The sequence below is a fragment of the Gymnoscopelus braueri genome (genome assembly GCF_963280865.1).
Source record: "Gymnoscopelus braueri genome assembly, chromosome: 18".
In the NCBI taxonomy this organism is placed as follows: Eukaryota; Metazoa; Chordata; class Actinopteri; order Myctophiformes; family Myctophidae; genus Gymnoscopelus; species Gymnoscopelus braueri.
In genome coordinates this window covers 44,672,902-44,699,585 of record NC_137618.1, presented here as the reverse complement: position 1 = coordinate 44,699,585, position 26,684 = coordinate 44,672,902, and the positions used below count along the sequence as shown (strand labels likewise).

General features: G+C 40.3%; 1 protein-coding gene across 1 annotated transcript in view; it reads left to right on the top strand.

Moving 5' to 3' along the window:
• Positions 1-3,798: 3,798 nt before the first annotated feature.
• The window catches only part of LOC308073383 (contactin-associated protein-like 5), a gene marked incomplete at both ends in the record, with an annotated part of 192,163 nt that continues 169,277 nt past the window's right edge, over positions 3,799-26,684 (top strand). Inside the window, one exon of the mRNA XM_080412254.1 lies at positions 3,799-3,868. Coding sequence (XP_080268380.1) covers positions 3,799-3,868 — 70 coding nt within the window. The remainder of the gene's footprint in view (positions 3,869-26,684) is intronic.

Here is a 26,684-nt window from a genome sequence, read left to right as displayed (position 1 = left end):
GAAACACGTATGAACATTTTCCAACATGGGACACATTTATGATGATTATGCAAAATCATTTTGATTATCTCTAATTGCGATCAGGCAAGTAATAATTGTGACAGCCCTACCTATAAGCAGGGCTCAGCCTCAGGCATGGAAGCTACTGGCCTGGAGGTCACCTTAAAATATGAAACCTGGCAGTGCTGCTGAATCAAGATTCTGTTTATGAGTTGCCTATTTTTTCCACCTCAAATGTGTACAGAAACATAATTTTAGTGCACTGATTGCTTTAAAATGAGATTGGCTGTGATGCTGCCGGTCACCATGTTTGTTTACTGCATACAGCATACAGCAATGCCCTCTGGTGTCTCGTCTGTCGCTAAATTAATCTTAGCTCTCTCTGTTTGGAACTCTGACTGACAGGAGGTGGATTTATAGGTTGACTGATGTATGGGATGCGTCATATTTTGTTTCACAGGACAAGATTGCATTTTTTTATATAGAAATTCAAGAGAAATTGAATTTTTAAATCACACTTTTTTAATAGGTCCCCAAAATCACCATGGATGCTGTATTCTCTAAAAAGTCTATCTAAACACAGTTTTAATTTTTTTTTTTTTATTTGATTTTTTTATGTTTTTCAGCGAGACTTTAACAAATGATTAAATATCCTATGATCAACAACATTACTGTGAGTGCTATGCCCTGGTGAAAAAAAATAACAAAGATCATCAACAACAACAACAGTTAAAACAGTATAGGATTTCCTGACAGTGTGGGGAGGGAGTTGGCTGAAAAGATGCAGGTGCTGCTGGCGGCCAGCCTCGCCATTACGCATATCTCTGCTGTTCGGCCGGAACCAGCTAAATCCAAAATGGTAATTGTTCAGGAAATGAAAAACAAAATATCAATTTTTCAGAAAATGAAGAAAACCTTATATTTTTAAAACAAAGCAATACTGCCTCATCAAACTTGGTATTGTGACTTTATATATTATCAGATACTTGCATGTGTCATTATATTATCACCACTTTACCCAAATCCAGTGCAAGTGGAGTTAGGAGGTTTTGTCCATCATTGATAAGAACAGCTGGCAATGGATCTCAAAGCTCACAACACATCACAACGCATTGTGAGCTTGGAGATCAGCTATTTATGGTGAGCGCCATCCTCATATACTATAGATCAAGCTGAATTCTGTACTTAAACAACTTTTATTTTAACATGCATTGTAAACAACCATGGATCTAACTGTTACCACTGTTGTTCTTCTACAGTTGAGTGCAACAAACAATTCTGCCTCAATACTCAATCATGTATTTAACAAAAGCGATCATGGCACACCAACAATAAATAAATGGCATATAAATACAAAATACATTCATGAAAAATAGAATCTGTCAAATCTGTAGCCTACTGCACTAACAATAACAACCACAGTTGAATTTACCTATCATATACCTATCAACATTTTATTATCACACTGTTGTGTGTTGCGTGTGTGTGGTGGGTGTTTCTTAGTGCTTTAGATTGTCATAAAAGCTGTGAAAGTCTTTTGGCATGATCTCCTTGAGCTCTTGGAGATGTTTGAAACAAACTCCTGCACACACTCATTCTCTGTCCATTAACATTTAAAAAGAAAACACGAGCAGATGACCTTTGTGAAGACACCCTTCTCCTCTTTACTGGGGTGACATCTATCAAACCTTGCACATACATTCTCTTCTCTTCCCAGTTTATGTTCTCCCAAAAGCATTGAAAAATCTTCTCCCTGTCTGCCTCATACAGAGCAGAGCTTCTCGAGAGCCTGAGAGGAGGGGGGAGTTGTTTGTTTTTGACGGACAGTTTGAGGGTCCAATGGAGTTAGGAGTTTTCGTCAGAGGCGCTTTTTAATACTTTTCATATGTTATTATTAAAAAAAAAATTACACAGATGTAGAGGGGGTTCAATAGCGTTGATTTATGAAAAAAAAAAAATATGGAGTTAGCTGGTCCCGGCTGGACACTGACGATATGTTCTGTGAGCAGAAGGTCAGTGTTTTCCGCTCTGCATGGTAAATGGGACTTGCCTATATGGCTTGGACTGGTACCTTGGTTTATGAGCTCTTGCAGTGATGAATGCCACATAATATACCTTATTATAAACATTATACCTTATAAAGTAAATGACCTACCTTACTTATAACACTCCATAACAATGGGTCGGGACCATGGGTCACGAGTCAATATCCCTTTTTTCCGTTTCCTACAATGTTCTAATTATTTCAAAAGATTTTCAAAAACAAAAAAAGATCTATCAAAAATGTTCAGATTTTTTTTTTAATTTCTAAAATATTTCAAAGGAAATTCATATCAAAGAAATTGCAGATTTTCTTTTCTAAATTAGTGAAAATAGCCGATCTACAAACTCACAATGTGTGGTAATGTGACACATTGTGAGCTTGCCGATCAGCTATTTTCACTAGTTTGGTTCCCGAGAAGATATCACATTTCTCTTTTGGGTCTCGAGCTAAAAACAACAGAGCTCAGCCTCCGTATGCCAGCCTGCATCTAATACAAATTAGCCTACACAGGAGACTGCGGTGCTCCGCTGCCTATAGTCCGGTCGCCTGCAGGCAATGCACATGGACTGAAGCAAATGGAAGGCAGCTAAATGTGTAAAAACACAACACAATCTCCACACACCTTCTGTCTTGTTCCAAATGATGCAAAAATAATATTCAGCTCCTAGTGGGACAGCATGCATGCAACAGTGGTCTAAAAAGCCCAGCAAAAAAAAAATCATAATTGAAAAGTTGGAAATTGACAAAAAATAGCAGATCGACAACTCACAAGGTGACACAACGCATCACATTGTGAGCTTGTCGATCAGCTATTTTCAGCATAAGATTTCCCCACAATAATAGAAAACAGAAAACACACAAGTATAGAGCCTTGGGGGGACTCTGCTCGACCATAATTATGGGGCATAAGTGGTTATAAGACTCCTCCGACTCATCATGCCACAGATTCAGAGTGGCTAATATAGTGTTGCACACAGGCAGGCAGACCGGGGAGCTGTCCACTGTCTCGGTACTGAAACAGGCAGCCCCCTGTCTGTTTCAGTACCGAGACAGTGGACAGTGCCCACTGTCTCGGTTCTGAAACAGACCGGGGAGCTGTCCACTTTCTCGGTCCTGAAACACACCTGGGAGCTGTCCACTGTCTCGGTGCTGAAACACACCGGGGAGCTGTCCACTGCCTCGGTGCTGAAATTGCGGTGCTGCTGCAACGATTCTGTTAAAACGTCTTCTTTCGTCTTGTCAGTCGACCCGCGCGTGCTTTGTAGCCTAATGCACAACTTAGATTAGATGCCACCTAGGAGAAGACAAAAACACACACCAACAGGATGTGTGAATGGAAAGTATAGGAGGACTGAGCAGGCAGAGAGAGAGAGAAAGAAAGAGAGAGAGAGAGAGAGAGAGAGAGAGAGAGAGAGAGAGAGAGAGAGAGAGAGAGAGAGAGAGAGAGAGAGAGAGAGAGCGAGAGAGAGAGAGAGAGAGAGAGAGAGAGAGAGGAGAGAGAGAGAGAGAGAGAGAGAGAAAGAGAGAGAGAGAGAGAGAGAGAGAGAGAGAGAGAGAGAGAGAGAGAGAGAGAGAACAGAAACAGACTGCTGAGAGCGCAGTGACAAGCAGCCGTGCCTCTTATGCTTGTTTAGAGGTGAGTGTAGATCTAGTGGATCCAGGTGGAATACGTTTTTCTCCGCACAAAGACCATAAGGATCTATAGAGATCACCCTGGATCTCCTGGTCAGTGGCGGACCAGCACCAAGGTGGAAATGTCATCTTTTGTCATCTGGCTCTTCATCCTGCACGGTGTCTTAAGGACTGCGTTATCAGCCAGTCACTGTAAGTAGAAGAATACTTTATCCTCATCAATATATCTATATAATATATATAATATAATATATATATTATATATATATATACACACACATAATATCAATAGTTTATCCTCATCCTGCACGGTGTCTTAGTTAAGGACTGCGCTACCAGCCAGTCAGTGTGTAAGTAGAGGAATACTTTATCTCTGCATTCACATTTTTGTTATGTCTCGGCATTCCGTGTAGCCTACAAGCAGGCCTATAGCCGTGATCGACTTACATCTGTATGAACGCACGTCTCCGTATGGGGTGGAGAAATGTGATCCACGAAATACTAAACATTAAGGTGGAGGGATTTATTTAAGCGATGTTATAGACACATGTCAGGTGGTGGTGAAGCATAACGCATGGCGCACAGGCAGACACATAATGTGCCATTGTGTGTGTCCGCTGGTCAGTTTCTTTATTCAACCCTATCGCAATACATGTGGGTGATTTTTTTTACGTGATACTTGAGATTCTTATCGAAATGTCGTTGGATGAACTGTATATAGGCTAATGTCTATAACCTCAAAATATACCCAAAAAAAGGAAAAACATCGGGTCTGAAAGCTGCTGGATTCAACATACATTCAACACATTTTAAATATATTAAAAATGTATACAAAGATTATTGCTTATTGATATCATCGTAAGGCATTAAGATTGACATCACGTTGTGCAAAGTGAAGTTGAAGTGGCCACCTTGTAAGCTATGGTTATTTACAGTCTGCATACATAGGATATTAGGCTATAGCCTATTATGTGCGATGCTTCGGGTTTTGGGGTGTGTGTGTGTGTGTGTGTGTGTGTGTGTGTGTGTGTGTGTGTGTGTGTGTGTGTGTGTGTGTGTGTGTGTGTGTGTGTGTGTGTGTGTGTGTGTGTGTGTGTGTGTGTGTGTGTGTGTGTGTGTCATCGGGGTGCTTTCAAGCGCGTCATGGACGGAAAAATGCAACGGATCATTAAATACAGTCGCAATAAGGTTCCATAATACGCAATGTGCCATGTTCATGCAACATAACAATCTGCCCTTGATTATATCGTTGTTCTTTCTCATAGGAAGACATAAACATTACATTTTTGCATTAATTTCAGTTTAGTGATGGCATGAAGGAATTCTGGCGTAACTTAAAGTAGCGGCGTTTCTTTACGAGCAATCTACTGTGTTTTATATGCTATTTGCTGCTACCTCCCTTAAGGTAATAGCCCTCTGACCGCTGCCTCTGCCATATAGTGCGTAATTGCAAAGAATTACTTTTTCAGCCCGGCGCTTTGGTGTCTGTTTAAGTAGTGACTTGTTACACTTTTCCTTGGCAACACCTAATGTCGTAATTCGGTCCGTGGCAGCCGAATGTCTCCCTTTGGAGAGAGTACAGTAATTGTTTTTGCGTGTGCTGGCCAGCCGAGTGGTGGAAAAAGCACTCAATGTGTTTACTCGCGTAAAAGTAGCCTATCAATACTGAAATATAGAAATTATCTTTGAAGTAAAAATCCGGAATTCAAAATGTACTTGAGTATTACGTACAAAAGTATTGGCATCGACATAGGCCACTTAAAGTACCAAAAGTAAAAGTACTCATTATGCATAATGTACCATTTCAAGTTTTTATATGTAGGCCATTAATATTTTGAAAATAGCATATCTACAATAAGCTCACAATGCATCACGATGCCAGCATTGTGAGCTTGTAGATCGACTATATCAAATGGCCGAAATGTATAGGGCTGAAGTGGGTAATGTATGTTTTGTAATAATAATCAAAATCTACAAAGTAACTACTGTAGTAACTAACGTTTTGAAATAATTGTAGTGGAGTAAAAGTACAATATCTGCCTCTGAGATGTAGTGGAGTAGAAGTAAAAGTTTTGAAAATTATACTCAAGTAAAGTAAAGTGTTGCCAGATTTTGCGAGAGAAATAAGCAACCAGGTCTAGGAAAACAAGCCCAAAAGAAGCTACTAGGCCACATGATCACTTTAAACCGTCTGCTCTTTGAAAATAGCCGATCTACAAGCTCACAAGATTTCGTGGATTCAAAAATATTCCTAAATTTTAACTTTTTTTCAAGATTTGTCTTTGAAAATAGCAGATCTACAAGCTCACAACACGTCGCATCGCGATCTACACGCGTTGTGTAGATCGGCTATTTTCAAATAGCTAATGTATGGGGTTAGAGTGCTCATGTGGCTTCTCTTGGGCTTGTTTTCATAGACTGGTTGCTTATTTCTCTCGCAGAATCTGGCAACGCTGGGGGGTGGAGGGGGGGCTAGCAGGGTGAGAAACACAAAGTGTGTTTGTGCAGCACAGTCAGAAGCCATGCTCGCTGCTTAGATCACACTAGTCTAGCCAAATCAAGCGACTTCTAGCTTTTCTCTCAAACCACAGCACAGGCAGCCACAGTATAATCCACTCAACAAATTCAGTTTGATTCAATGGCGGGGGGGAGGGGGGTGGGGGGGCTACTCGTGGGAGTATATAGGCTTCTTCTGAGCGAGGATTCCTTCAAGCTGCAACCTTTCCATCTCTTTTTTTCATTTTTTTGTATCTGTCACTGATAAAAGATTATTCTTTGAACAGGGGGAATATTTTCCATCATCACAAATGTGGGTGTAACCTCCCTGTGCTGTAGAGTAGGCTATAGAAGACAGCAGGGGGTGCCTGGGCATTGGCTATGATCTTTTCCCCCAGTTTTCTTTTTGTTCAGAAGGTTCAAGACCTTCGAGAGCAGGCATTCTTCCAATAGCGTTTTTTTCTTTATCTGATTCCTTAGCAGTGTCATCTGAGAGGCCTCAGTTATGTGAAAAGGTCTAGACTTTGGTACACAGATAGAGCCCACACAGGCATAGGGCTGCATTGATACCACTTTTTTCGATGCTTGGATATCGATTCTAAGCACTGCGATATTTTTTTATGGGGTGGGCAGACTATTCCCCTTAGCAATTCTTTTTATTTTAATGTTTTTTTTCTCCCTTTCTGAAACAGTAGATGGCAAGGAGACAGAATGACGGCGACATTGCAGGGCGAGTGCTCGGTGGGATTGGATCGCTGACTCGCTGTCCAGTATAGGAACACGTGGGGGTGCAGGGGTGTGGGACCCCTGGTGGTCCCCCCCCCTGAAGGGTCCCTGAGGGGGTTCCAGGGTCCTAGCTAAATGAGGAATAGTTGAAACACTCAAGCCCTATTTATCTTTTTTCAAAAATAGACGATCTTTAAGTAGTAGGGGTGTAACAATACATTTTAACAGCGATACGATACGCATCACGATACATGGTTGACGATACATGGAACATATTGGTTCATTCGTGGAGATACGATACGATTCAATGATTTAAAGTCGATACAGTAACAATTTAGCAAAACTAATTAATCTGTGTGAAACGTGTGGATAGTGCAGGTTTTCTAAGGGAAATTAATTATTATGGATATAAATAAGTAAACACAGTGATTCTCTGGCAAATATATGGACATTGTATTTGAACACATATGGACAAACCCGCACCTTGACATGAACATAGAGATTACACACATTTATCCATAAACCAAGTGTAGTGATATGGAATGGAAAAGTAATTAAACCCCTCTTTCTCTTTTTTCTTCTTAAAATTGCTAAATACAACACACAAGTACTTAGTATCGATAAAATCGATTATTTGCTTTGCAGAACGATTCGATACGATTATTTGCATTGCAAAACGATTCGATATGATACAAAGTCAAACGATATACGATATTTTGCTGTTTGCATATCGATATAGAAGATCGTTGAAAATTCAAAACGATTTTTCGATGCAGTTACACCTCTATTAAAGAGGTGGTGCCATGGTTTTGCACTTTTTCAGTTTTTCATGTGTCTATGAGGTTGATAGAACTTCATTAAGCCCCCTGGTGGTGTTTTTATGGTGATTTATGTCTTCTCTGACTATTTTGAGTTTCTTCCTGGAGGCTGAAACCTTGAGGGTCAAACGTGCCAATAGAAAAACAGCCATTTAATGACACAGTAAAATTATACCCTCCCCCTCATTATCATAACACAACAGGTGTGGGCATGAGGAGGAGGAGGGACTAGGACAGGTGGGTGGTGCTAAGGTGGTGGAGGAGGTGCTAAGGTGAGAACCAGGTAAACATAAAAACATAATTTTAACACTTTCTGTACACTTTTTGGAAAAAATCTTCCTCCTAGTATAACCATAATACCTGATGATTATGTTTTAGGGGGGGGGGGGGGGGGGATCACTGAAAATCACTGCACCCCGTCTTTAAGTAGCCTATTTTCAAATGAGTGACCAATCTTCTCACATCTTCTGTTATGGGGGTGCCTCTGACAAATTATTAGTTAACCACTTAACCACATCGACCCCAGCATCCCTATTCTGGGAGCGAACATTTGGGGGAAATAGCAGAACTTGTAGATCGGCTATTTTTGGTAAGGACATTAAGGTCTAGAGTGAAAATAGGAGCGGACCTAGACGTAAGTCCTATATATATACTGACATTTGTGAGTGTGTAGATCTGCTTTTTGCTCTGCTTCACCTACAATGATAAACGCCCAAAATAGGGACGGACGGCAGGTTGAAAGTGGTTAAACCCCATATGGTTGTCCCTCAGGGCTCTGTACTAGTTTCTTTTCAGTTATTGTGGGGAAGGCTTTCGCTGAAAATATCAGATCGACAAGCTCACAGCGCGTCGCGCTGCGACGCGTTGTGAGCTTGTCGATCTACTATTTCCAGCGAAAGCTTTCCCTACAACATTGATGCTTTGTTTTAAGAGGTTTAATATTACACCATCACTGGAGACTGCCCTTTAAGCATTGCATTGATACACAGTAAAGAGTCGATCCGTGATGTTGGGCCATTGGTTTTGGGGTTCCTGGATGAAAATAATCCAGATAAAATATACAGTAAATTGTCTTGTGACTATGCATGGCTGTTGCCATGTAATTCCTGTATATTGTGTGAATCTGATCTAGTTCTGTATAAATGCATGCCTATTTTGGGCATGTCATTATTGCGTAGGTTATGTAGGTGGCAATTGTCCCAAAAAAAACAACAACCCCATCAAAAAGCAAAAAAGCAGATTTACAACGTCACAAAAGACATCACATCGCAAGCGTTCAGCTATTTTTGCCATTGTTTTTGAATATACGGTTCATAATATAAAGCCTAGAAACAGCTATTTGCATTCAGCTTATTCATTATATCATTCAGATTATGTCCAATTTCAAGACGGGGCTAATCATAGATTTACAAGATCACAAGACATCACATCGCAAGCTTGTAGATCGGATATTTCTCGCCATTTTTTAAAATTGGGTTTATATAATATGAAGCCTAGAAACAGCTATTGGCATTCAAGCGTATTCATTATATTATTCAGATTATGTCAAAATGTCAAGACAGGGCTAATCATAGCCCATCACTCCACTTCTAGCGGCATCAAATGATCACGGCGGACACACACACACACACAATCCAAACAATGATACAGCAGGATCAGTGGTGGAAAAAGTACTCAAATGTTTTACTTAAGTAAAAGTATCAATACCGCAAGATCGTAGATCTTGTAGATCGTCTATTTTCAAATAGCCTAGGTATGAAATAGGGCTAAAGTGGTTAATGCATGTTTTATAATATAATAATGTATATCTGCAAAGTAACTAGTAACTAAAGTTTTCAAATAATTGTAGTGGAGTAAAAGTGCAATATTTGCCTCTGAGATGTAGTGGAGTACAAGTAAAAGTACTGAAAATTGGAAATACTCCGGTAAAGTAGTACTTAAAACTCAAAAATTGTACTTAAAGGGATACTTCACTCTCGGGCCGGGGACACATTTAAAAAAAATATTAAAAATAAATGAAAAAAGTTATGGAAAATTCATGGCCCCCTCACGACACGCAGTGTCCTACTAATGTGTGAGGGGGCCATGAATTTTCCATAACTTTTTTCATTTATTTTTAATATTTTTTTTAAATGTGTCCCCGGCCCGAGAGTGAAGTATCCCTTTAAGTACCGTACTTGAGTAAATGCACTTAGTTACTTTACACCACTGAGCAGGATGCTCCTAGAGGTCAAGCAGCACACACCAGCTCCTGGTACCTTAGAGACACAGGAGGAGGCGCAGGGAGCATACTGTACATCTGTCATGGCCAGTGTTTTTTGGCCCGTGTGTCAGGTGACACAGATAATGGCAGCCCGTACCCTCCCCAATGGAGGACACTGTCCTTGTGTGCTGCTCTCTTAAGAAAGAGAGGCAGGAGGAAATGGCTGGGAATGTTAAAGAGGTCGTGCCATGGTTTTGCACTTTTTCTGTTTTTCATGTGTCTATGAGGTTGATAGAACTTCATTAAGCCCCCTGGTAGTGTTTTTATGGTATTTTTATGTCATCTCTGACTATTTTGAGTTTCTTCTTGGAAGCTGAAACCTTGAGGGTCAAACGTGCCAATCGAAAAACAGCACTTTAATGACACAGTAAAATTATACCCTCCCCCTCATTATCATAACACAACAGGTTTGGGCATGAGGAGGAGGAGGGACTAGGACAGGTGGGTGGCACTAAGGTGGTGGAGGAGGTGCTAAGGTGAGAACCAGGTATACTTAATGAACTGGAGGCGTGTCCACATAAAAACATAATTTTAACACTTTCTGTACACTTTTTTGAAAAAAATCTTCATCCTAGTATGACCATAATACCTGATGATTATGTTTTACGGGTGGGGGGAATCACTGAAAATCACGGCACCCCGTCTTTAACTCACATCGCATCACAGTGTCAGTGGTGGAAGAAGTACTCAAGATGTTTTACTTAAGTGAAAGTAGCAATACCACAGTGTAGAAATGCTCTGTTACAAGTAAAAGGCCTGTGTTCAAAATGTTACTTGAGTAAAAGTACAAAAGTATTGGCATCAAAATATCCTTAAAGTACCAAAAGTAAAAGTACAAAATGTTTGAAAATAGCAGATCTACAAGCTCACAACGCGTCGTAGATCTGCTATTTTCAAATAGCCTATGTATAAAATAGGGTGACTAATGTATGTTTTATAATATAATGATGTATATCTGCAAAGTAACTAGTAATTAAAGTTTTCACATAATTGTAGCGGATTAAAAGTACAATATTTGCCTCTGAGATGTAATGGAGTAGAAGTAAAAGTATTGAACATTGAAAATACCCCAGTAAAGAAAAAACAACTCAAAATTGTACTTAAGTACTGTACTTGAGAAAATGTACTTAGTTACTTTACACCATTGCTAACTGTAACTAGACTTTGTGTTGTAAATCAGCAGTGCCATACTTGTTCAGCTACAAAATGTGATTACTTTGGGTTCCCTCGCAAAATGGAGAAGACATTGTGTTTAGACACTATTATATAATGGTTACAGGCTACGTTTAAATGTGGAGTCGTTATTTCCATCTCCAGCGCCTTTGTTTTAAGATGTGTTCCTGTGTGTGTGTGTGTGTGTGTGTGTGCGTGTGCGTGTGCGTGTGCGTGTGCGTGTGCGTGCGCGCGTGTAATGCAATCATACACATTGTGCAATCAAGCAACGCCAGTGTGCTTATTTCGCTTTATAAATAGAAAATATAATCTTTAAAAATCGTGTGGAACATTAAGAAATAGGACTCTATCTACGTCAGGAGGAGCACAATGTGTGCCTGTCTGAATGAGGCCAGTCGGATTAAAAGAACTATAGCCTTGTTTTATGGATCATTTATTTCACAAGTTTGGGGGCTGTTGTCGCGGCGCGCTGCACACCCAACTTTGCATATTACATCTCCTGAGCCAGTAGGCCCTGGTATTGTGTGAAATCACTTCCAGTGCTCACAGATTAGACAAGTTAGTTAAATCGATATGGTCGTCTTGGTAGTAGGCCAGGGAGTGGTTTCAGGCTTTTTTTCACAGCGATTATCACCGGGGATGATAAGAAGTTGAAGTACTACTGAGTAAAAGGGATTATTTATTGGAGCCTACTTTAATCCATTAAGACCGGGAACGCATCTGTGTGTCACTTTTAGATTTATTTGGCTCTTCAAAAATAGCAGATCTGCAAGCTCATAGCGTGGCTCTATGCCACGCTATGAGCTTGTAGATCTGCTTTTTTTTCGGGAAAATGTGTGCAAATAATTTGAATACATATATTTAACGAACATTTTGTAACTCAAATCTTTGTTTTTGGGGGTCCCTGGAACAAAATATTTTACAAATGTTCGGTTTAAAAATATATATATATTCAAAGATTTGCACAAATGTTCACGATTCTTCAAAAAATTGCAGATCTACAAGATCTACGAGCTTGTTGATCTGCTATTTTTCAATAGCCCAAAGAAATCTGAAAACGACACACAGATGCGTTCCCGGTCCCAATGGGTTAAGATACCGTGCAACATCATGTACTCGGAACCCGGGTGACAAGCGGATCTGCATAAATCAAAGTCACACACATTTGCATCTTGGTGAATTCTCCGTGGCTTTCACATAAGCGTGGCGACACATTTAACAGACGGGGCCCCCGGTACACGGGGCCAACCTCATTTCATATTCTAAATACATCCCCCCTCCCTTAAACTCTGTAGGGGATTGGGAACTTTTGACCGGAGCATTAGTGTGATAAAGTCTTTACTTCAACTTTTTTTTATGAGGTCAAGCATCTGAGGCGTTTAAAATGAAGAACCCCCGCCGAGCAGCCGGGGCCAGTGAATGTGAAGGTTGCCTTAGGCAGAGCCACAGCATGGGGGCCTTCCATTATAAAACCTCATCCACAACCGCCGCACCTTTGACACGCCATCGTCTCCCCCCAGAGTCGCACTCATGCCGTATTGCTCCACATCCCTGTCAATTCTGAGGGGGGGGGGGGGGAACGAGGGGGCCTTGACAACCCACACAATGTCAAAAGGGATTTCCGATTGCACTCGCACGTCGCCCCGTCTGCAACAAACACCAAAGGAATACACGCTCAAACGCACACGCATAGACTCACAAGAGCAGGTGCACGCAAGCACGTGCGCGTACACGCATGCACGTGTGCGCACACGCACACGCACACGCACACGCACGCACGCACGCACGCACACACACACACACACACACACACACACACACACACACACACACACACACACACACACACACACACACACACACACACACACACACCAGTGTTGCCAGACTTTGCGAGAGAAATAAGCAACCAGGTCTATGAAAACGAGCCCAAAAGAAGCGACTAGGCCACATGAGCACTTTAAATATATATACATTGGCTATTAGATCAGATATGTAGATCTGCTATCTTCAACATGACAACGTGACAAATGTGGAATATTTCTGAAAACATTTTAACAACACAAATCTAGTACAAAAATATTTTCAGATGGGGATCTGCGGACAAATACATATTAATTTGGGGGGTGGGGGGGGTCCTTGAAATGAAAATAATTGAGAACCACTGGTTTAAACAAAATTTAGGAAGCAAGCCCAAATAAGCAACTACACGTTAGAAACAAGCCCCAAAAAACACAACCCGCAATTAACCAATATTTACAAGCAACTTTACAGAAAAACAAGGCCAAAGTCGCTTATAATAATCAGACATGGCAACACTGACACACACACACACACATACACACACACACACACACACACACACACACACACACACACACACACACACACACACACACACGCACACGCACACGCACACGCACACACACACGCACGTGCACACGTCAAAAAAGCCTGTCAGATATGGCCGGCCAACCTTTGAAGTCCTATAAAATGTAAATGAACATGTCTTTAGAGAGAGAGGGGCCGGACATTGAGCAGCTTGGACACATTTTTGACGACGTGCTGCCGCTGCCGCTGCCGCTGGCAGTTAAAGTGACCTTGAGAGGTGAGAGGAGAGGAGACAATGCCGCGGGGCATGTGACTATAATTCTCTTCGACCCCCCCCCCCCCCCCCCCCCCCCGCCCCCTCCCCATGCTGAAATATATTCCAAAGTGTCTCCGCAGGAGTAATTCAGACCAACCGAATTGACAGGCTCAGCCAGGAGGGATAAATTAAGTAAGTTTAGAGAGGGAGAGAGATACTTTGAGTTGGCCCGTGGCTGCATGGACCCCATCTCCTGGACTGATGAGATCAATTAAGTCGCGAAGGGGTTGTCTAGGAGGACAGAGTGTCAGCGTTAATTTATTTATAGAGACATGCTGTGGAGGTATTTGTTAATTACAAATGCTATAGCTCCTTATCAGGCCAACCTTTAAAAAAAAAACTCATCTTTTGACCCCGATGCTGAGGAGGACAATGTGATAGCGGGGGCTTATCGGCGATCTGCATCACGATGGTGTGCATGGCCCGCGGCAAGGCCCCGCCGCGCTGTGCCAGGAGCTAGAGATAATGCAGATTATGATATGCCCCCGGTGAGACTCAGGGGGCACCCAAATGTTTGCTTTGGCAAGAAGAGAAGCTTATAGGACAGGGCAGCGATTATAGTTGGCAAATGAAGAGCGAGAGCTGGCTTTTATACTTTTATCTAAATCCCATTCAAACAAAAAGTGTTCTGGACTTAAATCCTGCCTTCACGGTCCTCCTATCCACGCTCCATTCACTCCAGACTGTGCAAGATTAGTTTTTATTTGTTTAGTTTTTTTAATATATTTGAGTCAATGGGCGTTGGAACCAAATCTTATAGTGTGTATAGTTTCAATGTAGGCTGATGATAGGTTCTTGGTTTACGTATGTATTAGTTATTATTAGATTATTGGTTTACTTATGTATTACTTTATTATTAGATTACTATTTTTATGCATTTGATGTATTATTGATGTATTATGATGTATTATCTTGTGTCCTTGCTTACTGTAAATCGTTCTGGATTAAGAGCGTCTGCTAAATGCCTAAACTGTAAACTGTAAACTGTAAAACATAGTGGGCCCTATTTTCACCAGTGCCTTACCCATTATCCCTAAACGTCTTTGCCATTTAAAAAAAATAGTTAAATTAGCCGATCTACATCGACACGTTGTGAGCTTGTAGATTGGCTATTTGAACTATTTGAAAATGTTTTTAAAAATAGTTTTTTAAAAAATGGCAAAGACGTTTAGGGATAATGGTTATGGCTCTGGGGAAAATAGGGCCCAGATTGTCGGGCAGAAAACGTGTGTAAAAAAAAAAAAAAAAACAGAACCTCTGATCCAATGTAGTTATTACTTGGTCACAAGCTCCCATTAATACTTTTGGTTAAATATTTATAAAAATCAAAAAAAATTCCAGCAAAAATTGCTTCACCACGTGTCACTATGCGCTATATAGATCGTCTGTTTTTTTCTACTTTTGCACGACACTCTTGAACGGCAAAGTAGGGCATTAATTTACGAAGAAAACAATAAAGTTGAAATATGGAGGTACGAGGTTCCCGAAGTATGTTTTACAGAACTTGGTACAGTATAGTGCAGACAGCCCACTTTCATTTGTCAACAGTGGCTCTTTTAAATAAATGTATAGTCATTGTAGCCTGGTTCCAAATCATAGACCCCGCCCACTCTCTGAGTGGACTGCCCCTCTGGTGTTGAAATGTGAACCTAGGATATATTCTGTACAAAAAGTACCGTCCAATGAGAGTCGGAGGTGGGGGTGTGTCTAACGACAAGCCAATCAGCGAATATCTGTTGAAGCAAGCTGTGCGACGACGTCAGATGTAGGCGGATCCATGGATCTCTTGTGATTGGTTTAGGGATATTCGAATCCCCTCCCCCTTGTAAACGCTGACACTGGAGCCCAGTTCAGACTGAAGCTCCACGCAGCTTCAGGCTGATAATCAGGCTATAACCGCGAGGTTCCCAGTTATATCCCAGGCTCCCTCAGAGTTGGTGTCGAAGTGTCCTTGAGCAAGACGCTGAACCCCTAATTGCTCCCGATGAGCAGGTTGGTGCCTAGCATGGTTTCCTCCGCCATCGTTGTATGAATGTGTGAGTGAATGGGTGAATGTAATGCACAATCTATGTAAAGCGCTTTGAGAAAAAAGTGCTATATAAATGCACCATTTACCATATAATCACTGCCTTTGGCTCTGGGGGGGTTAAACCGTATCTTCCTACAATTTACAATTCAGGCGTTTGGCAGACACTCATATCTGTCGGGTGGAAACCTCATTATGTCCAAACTGTTACTTTTCAGTATTCAAATTCCAAAACAGAAAAAGTAGCAGATCTACAAGCTCAAACCGCGCCGCTTCGAGCTTGTAGATCTGCTACTTTTGATGCTTTTGTGTGACACTGTAGTATGATCAAGTAGGGCGTTAATACATTTAACTATGGAAAATGTGGCACTGTTGTATGATGACATTTACAGGAAAAAAAATGTACAGGAAACATTTACAGGGGGAAAAAACACAAAACAACAAAGAAAAAATCACAACAAAAGTTGAAATATGGAGATACAAGGTTTCTGCCCGACAGATACGAAGTGTGAGATCAGAGTAAATGGGACGAACCTTCGTCAACAAACAACTGGCTAAACGTTCACAGAAATAGAGAGAGCAAAGAAAAACCATTTAGCGCTTCAAAGAAAGCAGGATACCAGGAAAAACAAGAAACATCAAACTAGCATCTGTCTTGAAACGACATGCTATGTAAATATAATTGTAAACAACAAAACATGTGTTTAACATGATTGTGTATGCGTTGCATGAAAAGACCTTTGAGGCTGGAGCACGCGTTGTTAGCGTTGATTTAACTCTGAGAGGGTACAAACGTAACCAGATGAGGGTCCATGTGGTATTTACATTGCAGTCGTTTGAGAGTTACGTAAGTTAAGTGTTTGTACCAGTGGTGGAAAAAGTACTCACATTTTTTAGTTAAGTAAAAGTATCAATACTGCAATGTAGAAATACTCTGTTACAAGTAAAAGTCCGGTAATCATGTGACACTGCCACATAAATCTGTGAAATAATGTATTTCCTGTCCAGGTATGATGAGTATTGAAAGAAAACGATTCACAAGAAACTTAACATACTTGGTGATAATCTGGGAATATATTGGTTAAAATATGGTCGAATATTTAACACCTAAATGTAGTGTACGGAATTTTGTTTTTGTTTTGTGTAAGTTGATTATGGCCATTATGATTCACTTTCTGTTGACATGGTTCCCTCATAGGGGGAGCTGTGGGGAAAAAGCAGCACATGTAGCAAAAGTTCCACAGGAAGTGAGGTATCAGGAACAGCTATAAAAGTACATGAAGTGAGGCGGCCGAGGGTTCCATTTTAGGTATTAAAAAAGAGGGTTTGGTGGTGTTTGAGAAAGCGACTCTTGTAAGCCTAAACTAAACCAAAATCAGGAATTGATAGACCACTGTAGTGTAGTGGTGCCAGAGAACTTTGGGATCTGGATGGAGAGAAGTTCGGTCGAGGAACATTTCTGAGGGTTTATCTTTGAAGCCAGTCAGAGCTTTTGGACAAAGGAACCCATGTGGCCTCCTGACTTAAGGTTGGTTGAGGAATATACTGTTCTATGCAATGCATTGCCTTTTTATTTGATGACTTTGAGGATTACTTGATTTTCGTAAAATAGAAGATCGACAATATATGTTGGATTACTTATGGATTACTATACTCATACTATATACACTATCACAATTGTTGGAGGAATTTTTTGCCATAACGACAAAAATTGGGGTGAAAAAAACACAAAAAGTTAGAATATGGAGATTTTTCTGCCCGACAGCAACGAAAGAATATCAGATATGCGTTAATATGAGCCTGTTCAGGGGCAATTGATGGAGTCCTGCAGGAACTAAACAGGAACATGATAATTAGTAGTAGTAACAGTAGTGGGGTGATGTTGGGTGTATGAACATTGTATTGTGTGTGTTAGTTGTGTTCTAGTCTGGATGTGTGCTCCAGTGCTTGCACTCTTCTGGGGAGGGTTTCATCATCGCACGTGATGAAATATGATCCTGACAGAGACACTGGTACTTATAAATAAATACATAAATTAATATTTAAATAAATAAATAAATATATAAGTATAGATACATAGATAGATAAATAGATAGATAAACAGATAGATAAACAGATAGATAAACAGATAGATAAATAGGTAAACAAATAGATAAATAGCTAGATAAATAGATAAACAAATGGACACATAGATAAATAAATAAATAGGAAATTAGAAAAATAGATAGATAAATTGATAAATAGAAAAAGGCAGTTCCTGGAATGTTAATAGGTGGTTTGAGGTTGCTATGGTGTTGGTGGGGCAAAACAGGTGGTAGATGCAATATCTGGTTACTAGGGCAATGTCAGTAAAGGGCTCTCTAATTCACTACTTTTTTTCAAAGTGGGGGTCCGGATCCTTGAGGGGGGCCCCCGTCAAAATGTGTTGATAGAGCATCAAAATCAGTTTAGTCTCTTTAAGCCTACTGTACATTCATTTTCAAATAACCGATCTTCAAGCTCACATCGCGACACGTTTGTGAGCTTGGAACACTTTTTTTTTCACACTGTCTGTGTCTCATAGAAGGGCGGTGAACACTTCAGAAACCAGCCTACCAGTGACATCATCGCTAGGGAGGTTTTCTTTTTCAAACAGTATTTCACATACATTTACATTTTTACACGCTAACTTTCTAGGAATAAAAAGCCTGCAGTTTCTATTAGCTTGTATTCCCCATCGATGATGTCACTGGTAGGCAGGTTTCTGAACTGTCCACAGCCCTCCTCTGAGACACAGACTGAGTAGACAAAAATGGCACCATATTATAATGAGCATTAGCGAGGAGCAATTATATGAAGACGGGTTGAAAATGGGTGAAGTCGTCCTTTAAGTGAACTATGTCAGAGACGGTGGTGTGCTTTAGATTCATTTCCTGTGTGTGTGTGTGTGTGTGTGTGTGTGTGTGTGTGAGAGACATGGGTGCCCACCATTGGAGGACAGTAACACATTGCATTTAGGCCTATACTTGAGTAGTACTTTAGTAAAAATGTTTGTGTATCTGTAATTTCCTGGAGTATTTGTATTTTTGGAATGCGTTTGACTTTCACTCCACGTAAAGGGGTGACTTTCCTGCATAATGGGTGTATACAGTTACTGAAGCTCACACCCCCGCATGGCAGCATCTTCATCTGATGGAGTATCGCTGAAATGTTCATCTATTTATCTCAACTGTGCAGCAGAACGCTAGCGTGCATTAAATGGTTCATTTCTTTTTTACTTCTGTCGGAAAAGAGAGAGAGAGAGAGAGTGAGAGAAAAAAACGTAGGGTTGGGTATTTCCTGTCTTTAACCCATTAAGACCGGGAACGCGTTTGTGTAATTTTTGGATAAAAAATAGCAGATATACAAGCTCTGCTGCTATTTTTGGAAACATCGTGAACATTTGTGCAAAATTTTGGATATGATTTTTTAAAGCGAACATTTGTCACTCAAATCTTTGCTTCTCAGGATTTATACAAATGTCTTCTAAATCCTAACAGTTTTTTTAGTTTTTCGCTATAATATCAGTGGTTCTCAAACTTCTTTCATGTCAAGGACCCCCAAAATGATATGTATTTGGCCGCGGACCCCCATCTCAAAATATTTTGTTCCAGGGACCCCCAGAAGCAAAGATTTGAGGTGGAAATGTGAGGTGAAAAAAATAATATATATGGTCAAAGATTTGCACACATTTTCACGATTTTTCAAAAAATAGCAGATCTACAAGTTCGTAGCGCGGCACTCGGTGCCACGCTACGAGCTTGTAGATCTGCTATTTTTGAATAGCCCAAGACATCTAAAAATGACACAGATGCGTTCCTGGTCTTAATGACTTAATCTTGGAGGTAAAACCTGAGCACTCCTAAGATTGATGTTGATGTGTGGTGGAATGGTTCTCTCTTTTACACCCGCCGCCCGCGCATGGTGTGAATTAATGTGCTTGTTCCGCTTTCCTTTCGTCTGTGTAAGACTAGGGGCGGGAGAGCCGAGCTCTATCCTCGTTTTCCTCCGTCCCTCATGAAATTAGAGAGCCGAGCAAAGCGAGCGTGTAACCCTAGAACTGCTTTCTAGGGTGTGAAAATACATGCTAGATTGTTCAAGGCTGAAGCTATCAAATCAGCCGCCGCGCTAACTGGTAGCGCATGAAGCCCGATACATCCTGTGGAAAACCCAACAAGCGCTCTGTACTCGCCGTTTGTCTGCCTCTAGCATCTGCTGTCTATTACATGAAAATTAGAAATTAGTGCAAATATAAAGCTTTAAAAAATTGCCTGACGAATGGCCCTGGATCAGTTGAAATAAACATGGTGAAAATAAATAAAAATAAGAATTATGTAAGATCAACAAAACACGAAAGTAATACTTTCGTGTTTTGTTGATCTTACATAATTCTTATTTTTATTTATTTTCACCATGTTTATTAAAGTATTAATAATTATTGAACAACACGCGATACAAAGACCATTGGTTCTCAAAGTGGGGTCCGGGGACCCCCAGGGGTCCTTGGGGGGATTCCAGGGGGTCCCCAGCAAAATGTGTTAATATCGCGTCACAATATTTTTAACCACTTTAACCTTTTATACTTTGGCTCTTCAAAAATAGCAGATCTACAAGCTCATAGCGTGGCACCGAGTGCAGCGCTACGAGCTTGTAGATCTGCTATTTTTGAATAGCCAAAGTATAAAATAATGGTTAAAGAATAAGTGGTTAGTAAAATAAGTAAAAATTCAGAGTGCCACTGAATATAGGAGTGTCTGTGTTCATCCAGTCAGATCAGGACGTTATGCTGAAACGTAGTCTCATTATTCTGTGATTAATGACTGCGTGGGTCAGCTCAGGTCGCGGCGGCGAGGCTTGTTTTCGTCTTATTTTGTAAAAACTTGCAGCTTTCGTGTCACGACCTTTTGGGGATTTTAAATTGGGGTAATTAAGGGGGAAGAAAATAGTCCCTTTTTATTCAAACCGCAGCAGTGTGTGATTAGTTGTTGGACTTTATACTTTAAACTGGGTTAAAGAAGAGGGCTTGCCAGAATATTAATCCCATTATTTGACGATGGAGGACACACACACGCATGCACGCACCTGTAGAGCAGTGGTTTCTCAAAGTGGGGTCTGGGGGCCCCCTGGGGTCTTTGAGAGGGTTCCAGCGGGTCCCCAAATTAGCTACTATAGCATAAAAAGATATACTTCTTTGCTATACTTGTAGATCTGATATTTTTGAAGATTTTTGTTTTAAACTCTTGCCAAATTATGAAAATCTTGGAATAGTTTTCAAAACCAAAATCTTCTCTTAATGGTGAAGATCAACAAGCTCACAATGAGTCACGTTGCATCGCGTTGCATTGTGATTGTGTTGCCTTAAAATTGTCTGTATATTTTTCACTTGAAGTAATTTGATGCTACAAGTTTCTATTTCTGTTTATAGCAGAAAAGCTTGCAACTATTTTATTGTGAAGGTGTGTACCAGTGAATTTTATTTTGAAAACTCTTTGTCTATATTGAGAGTCACTTCCTGTCAGTATCATCTGATGCAGCAATGCACAGAGAAGACAGACCCATTCAGAGCTGTGAGCCTTAAAACCAAGCCCCCAGAGTTGCTGAGAAACATTGAAGCTGCCACCCCAGTGGCCAAAGCTGGAACTGCAGGCGGGTAGAAATACATGCACGCGCAAAACATACTGAGAGATATTTATATTTATACATATAAATATGTAAACATATTATACATACATACATATGCATTTACATATAAATATGCATCTCGAGTGTATTTAATAAATATCTCGCGTTCAATCCTTGACACACGGGCTGCCCGTAGAACGCAAAAAGGACACTAGTGCGCATGCTCATAACTCTTTGTGTGATCAAAAACGACTCAATAATTCTACTTCCGGCAGGTGCTTCAAAACGCCACTGAGCACATTCATTGAAATGATAGCTGGGGGCGGGGCAATCCGCCCTCTAGTTATATTATACCTCTATGCTTAAAACCCATCTAACCCACCTGGAAGCATTTTAGACGCAATATCGTAAATTGTGTTACTGATTTTATGATGATAACTTTCTGTGACCACTTTGTGACGTTTTTGTACTTGTTTATTTGGAATTTGGGAAAGTTAATTCTTGAACCATGTTTACTGCTGTCTGCAGAGCATAGTAAGTAGCCTAGTGCACAGGTGTATGTCATCTTGCTAATGACGTGTGTCTGTGATCTTGCTACTCACCTGGTTTCTTCTTACTCTGATTGTAGTTGACAATGCTGTCAATTAAGAACTCAGACACTGAACGTTTGTATTGTTTTATTATTTTACAGTTTTCACCATCATGTCTTTGAAGAAGTGCAACAGCAAATGGTCAAATCTTGCTTTGACTTTCTTCATTGGCTGCGGTTTAACTTTGTGTTAAGTGACGGTTCCATACACTGCATGAGAACACTACAGTGATATTTTCTATCTACACTAGTGATAAGATTTTGAAAAAGTGTGTGTGTGTGTGTGTGTGTGTGTGTGTGTGTGTGTGTGTGTGTGTGTGTGTGTGTGTGTGTGTGTGTGTGTGTGTGTGTGTGTGTGTGTGTGTGTGTGTGTGTGTGTGTGTGTGTGTGTGAATTTTGGTTCATGGCATCATCATGGCTATTCATATCGTCTCTGTCAGGTGGCAACCTCATCCAAAACCTCTGTCCAAAACTTTTCAGGATTCAAATTCAAAAATATAGGTTTCTGCCCGACAGCAACGATTTGCTTTCCCTCCCTAACCGTTGACCACAACTCTGACCACTACGTGTCTGTTGTCTGACCGTAACCCATATTCAACTGTGACCTTAGCCTTAAATACATTTAACTAGTGATGAGACACACTTTCTCCTTATTTTGTAGGACATCACAACATAGTAAACACACACACACACACACACACACACACACACACACACACACACACACACACACACACACACACACACACACACACGCGCATACACAACACAACACACGCATACACACACACACAAACGCACTTTAGAAATATGATCTGGGGCAGATCATCGGTAGGAATGATTTCCCCTTGGTCTCTGTGGTATAAATGAAAATCTATCTGACAAATGTGGCGCCAAAGGAGACTTCAGCGTTTACAGTGCAGGATAATAGATGACATGCTGATGGTGACCGTATAGGGTGGCGCTCTCGTTTATTTCTGCTTCTAGCCCAGTGTTTCTGGGGTTACGTGTACCCCTAGAGGTACGCAGAGGTACTACATGGGGTACTCGAGAGAAACTGTAAAATACCAAAAGTAAAGGTACTAAAATGTTTGAAAATAGCAGATCTACAAGCTTACAACGCATCGCGATGCCAGCTTGTAGATCGGCTATTTTCAAATAGCCTAGGTATGAAATAGGGCTAAAGTGGTTAATGTATGTTTTATAATAAGATAATTTATATCTGAAAAGTAACTAGTAACTAAAGTTTTCAAATAATTGTAGTGGAGTAAAAGTACAATATTTGGATCCAAGATGTAGTTAAAAAAAATATGATTATTTTTGGGGGTCGCGGCCTTGCTGCTTTATGCGTTGTTCGTCACAAACTACCTCCACGGGGCCAGCCCGTGCATCCAGCTCATGTTGGTCGGTCCAAACGTAATTGTTTATAGTGGGACCGCCGCGTTTTTGGAAACACCAGCAGCTTAGGCGTTTCACTGGGCATTTTTGCCTTGCGCTCGCGCGCCGTGCACGCAAGGTGCTTTTCCCTAACTGCCGAAAGCTAAAATGTTTTCAACTCGGACGCCTGTAAGCACTTTTAGGCGAGCTCCGTTTTCAGCCGAGAAACAATGCCCAGTGTATTACAGGGCAACAGTATACCAGAGTTGGCCACGTGCAGTATGGTGGACAAAGTAGGCCTATTCACATTTGTTACTTAAGTAAAAGTATCAATACTGCAATGTAGAAATACTCTGTTACAAGTAAAAGTCCGGGAATTCAAAATGTACTTGAGTAAAAGGACAAAAGTATTGGTATCAAAATGTACTTAAAGTACCAAAAGTAAAAGTACTCATTATGTAGAATGTCCCATTTCAAGTTTTCAAATGTATAACAATCTTTTGAAAATAGCAGCTCTACAAGCTCACAATGTGTCGCGATGCGACGCATTGTGAGCTTGTAGATCTGCTATTTTCAAATGGCCGAAATGTTTATAGGGTTGAAGTGGTTAATGTGTTTTGTAATAATAATCAAAATCTACAAAGTAACTAGTAACTAAAGTTTTCAAATAATTGTAGTGGAGTAAAAGTACAATATTTGCCTCTGAGATGTAGTGGAGTAGAAGTAAAAGTGTTGGAAATTGGAAATACTCTAGTAAAGTACAATTACCCCTAAATTGTACTCAAGTACAGCACTTGAGTAAATGTACTTAGTTACTTTACACCACTACCCCTCTCAACACTTGCCTGTGTTGAAATAGCGTCCAGCTGAACAGTGCTCTACAATCACAAGAAATCTACAGCATGTATCCGCAAACACGTTGCAATTCTGCAACTTTTTCTTCCCCTCCCGCCTGAATACAGAAACGTACCCTCGCTTATGTGTTATTATGAGTTTCATGACTCTTGGGCTCCTAAACCTCATCCAACGAATTACGAGAGTAAGCAATATGTTATTGATTCCTGAAAAACATAAATTTTTCGGATACTTTTCTTTCTTCTCCTCCTCCTGTGCAGTGACAGAGATGGATCGTTGTAGGTACGGTATAGAATTCTACGACGGTAGCCTATTGTTATTGCTCTGCTCAGTTTAACCCAGACGGGAACACTTAGATTTTAGTCATATTTTATTCTTTGGCTATTCAAAAATAGCAGATATACAAGCTCATAGCGCGGCACTCGGATCTGCTATTTTTGAAAAGAATCGTGAAAATGTGTGCAACTCTTTGAATATAGGCTATATAAAAAAATGTAAGCAAACATTTTTAACTAACATTTTTGCTCCTTGGGGTCCCCATGGAACAAAACATTTTGAGATGGGGGGGGGGGGACCAAATACATATCATTTTGGGGGTCCTTGACATGAAACATTTTTGTTCCAGGGACCCCCAGAAGCAAGGATTTGAGTTAAAAATGTTGTTTAAAAAACATATATTCAAAGATTCAAAAATGTTCACCCAAAAAAAAAACTGATCTACAAGCTTGTAGCGCGGCACTCGGTGCCGCGCTAGGAGCTTGTAGATCAGATTTTTTTTTTAATAGCCAAAGTATAAAATAATGGTTATAGGCTATGGCTAAAAAAAAAAATGACACAGATGCGTTCCCGGTCTGAATGGGTTAAAATAATCTGGAACAAAGCTATAGCTTACTGTATGCTGAGATGATTCACTTAGTATGATTGATAATGCTCTATATATAAATCCTAACCACTTGAACCCCAGTATCCCTATTCTGGGGGGCATTCGCCAAAGATATCGGATCTACATGCTCCCACAAAATCGCAAAATGCAACGCGTTGTGTGAGCTTGCAGATCGGCTATTTTTGGCAAAGAGATTTGGTGTAGATGGAAAAAGATCTGCTATTTTCAAACATTTTAGTACTTTTACTTTTGGTACTTTAAGTGCATTTTGATGCCAATACTTTTGTACTTTTACTCAAGTACATTTTGAATTCTGGACTTTTACTTGTAACAGAGTATTTCTATATGGCAGTATTGGTACTTTTACTTAAGTAAAGAATTTGAGTACTTTTTCCACCACTGATGGAGATACAAGGGTTCTGCCCGACAGCAACGATATGTTTTGTCAACATATATACTCGTGCAGTTAATAGAACGTATTCAAGTCCTTTTCACTCTGAGAGTATAGAGGCCACAGTACTACACCTTTTACAGTACATAATACTTGATAGGTTTCATCAGTCCTAAAGGACAAAAGTCACTGCGTCGTACATGGGATTAAGGTGTAAAATGTCAGCGCGCATCGATCGCATAATCCACATAAGGTAGACTGACACTGGTATAATCCGCAAGTAGGTCCATGAAAGGGAAAAAGTTCAAGTCACTTGTCCCTGGTGTAATCCACAGGCTAGGTCCAAGGAAGAGCAAAGGTCTGAGACCAGCCTGACGACACCGCCTGTCACCAGGCTGTCACAAGTACATTTACTTAAGTACTGTACTTAAGTACAATTTTGAGGTACTTTTACTTTACTGGAGTATTTCCAATTTTCTGTACTTTTACTTCTACTCCACTACATCTCAGAGGCAAACATTGTACTTTTTTTTTTGTACTACAATTATTTGAAAACTTTAGTTACTTTGCAATTATCAATTATTATATTATAAAACATACATTAACCACTTTAGCCCTGTTTTATACATAGGCTATTTGAAAATAGCCGATCTACAAGCTCACAACGCGTCGCAACGCGTTGTGAGCTTGTAGATCTGCTATTTTCACACATTTTTGTACTTTTACTTTTGGTACTTTATGTACATTTTGATACCAATACTTTTGTACTTTTACCCGAGTACATTTTTAATTCCGGACTTTTACTTGTAACAGAGTACTTCTACATTGCAGTATTTATACTTTTACTTAAGTGCCTTTTTTTTACTTAAGTGCCTTTTATTTAAGTGCCTTGCCTGACGGCAGCCAGGTGGAAGCTGTTCATGAACCTGGTAGTGCTGCTCTTGATACCGCGGAGGGCACCCCTTGCCCGGCCGCGGTCGTTGTAGGGGGTTGAAGAGTTGTGAGATGTGAGCTTGTAGATCGATTATTTGTATTTATTTTGTGTGACACTGTAGTATGACAAAGTAAGGTATGAATTTACGAACAAAGACAAAACAAAACAAAAACATACAAAGTTGGAATAT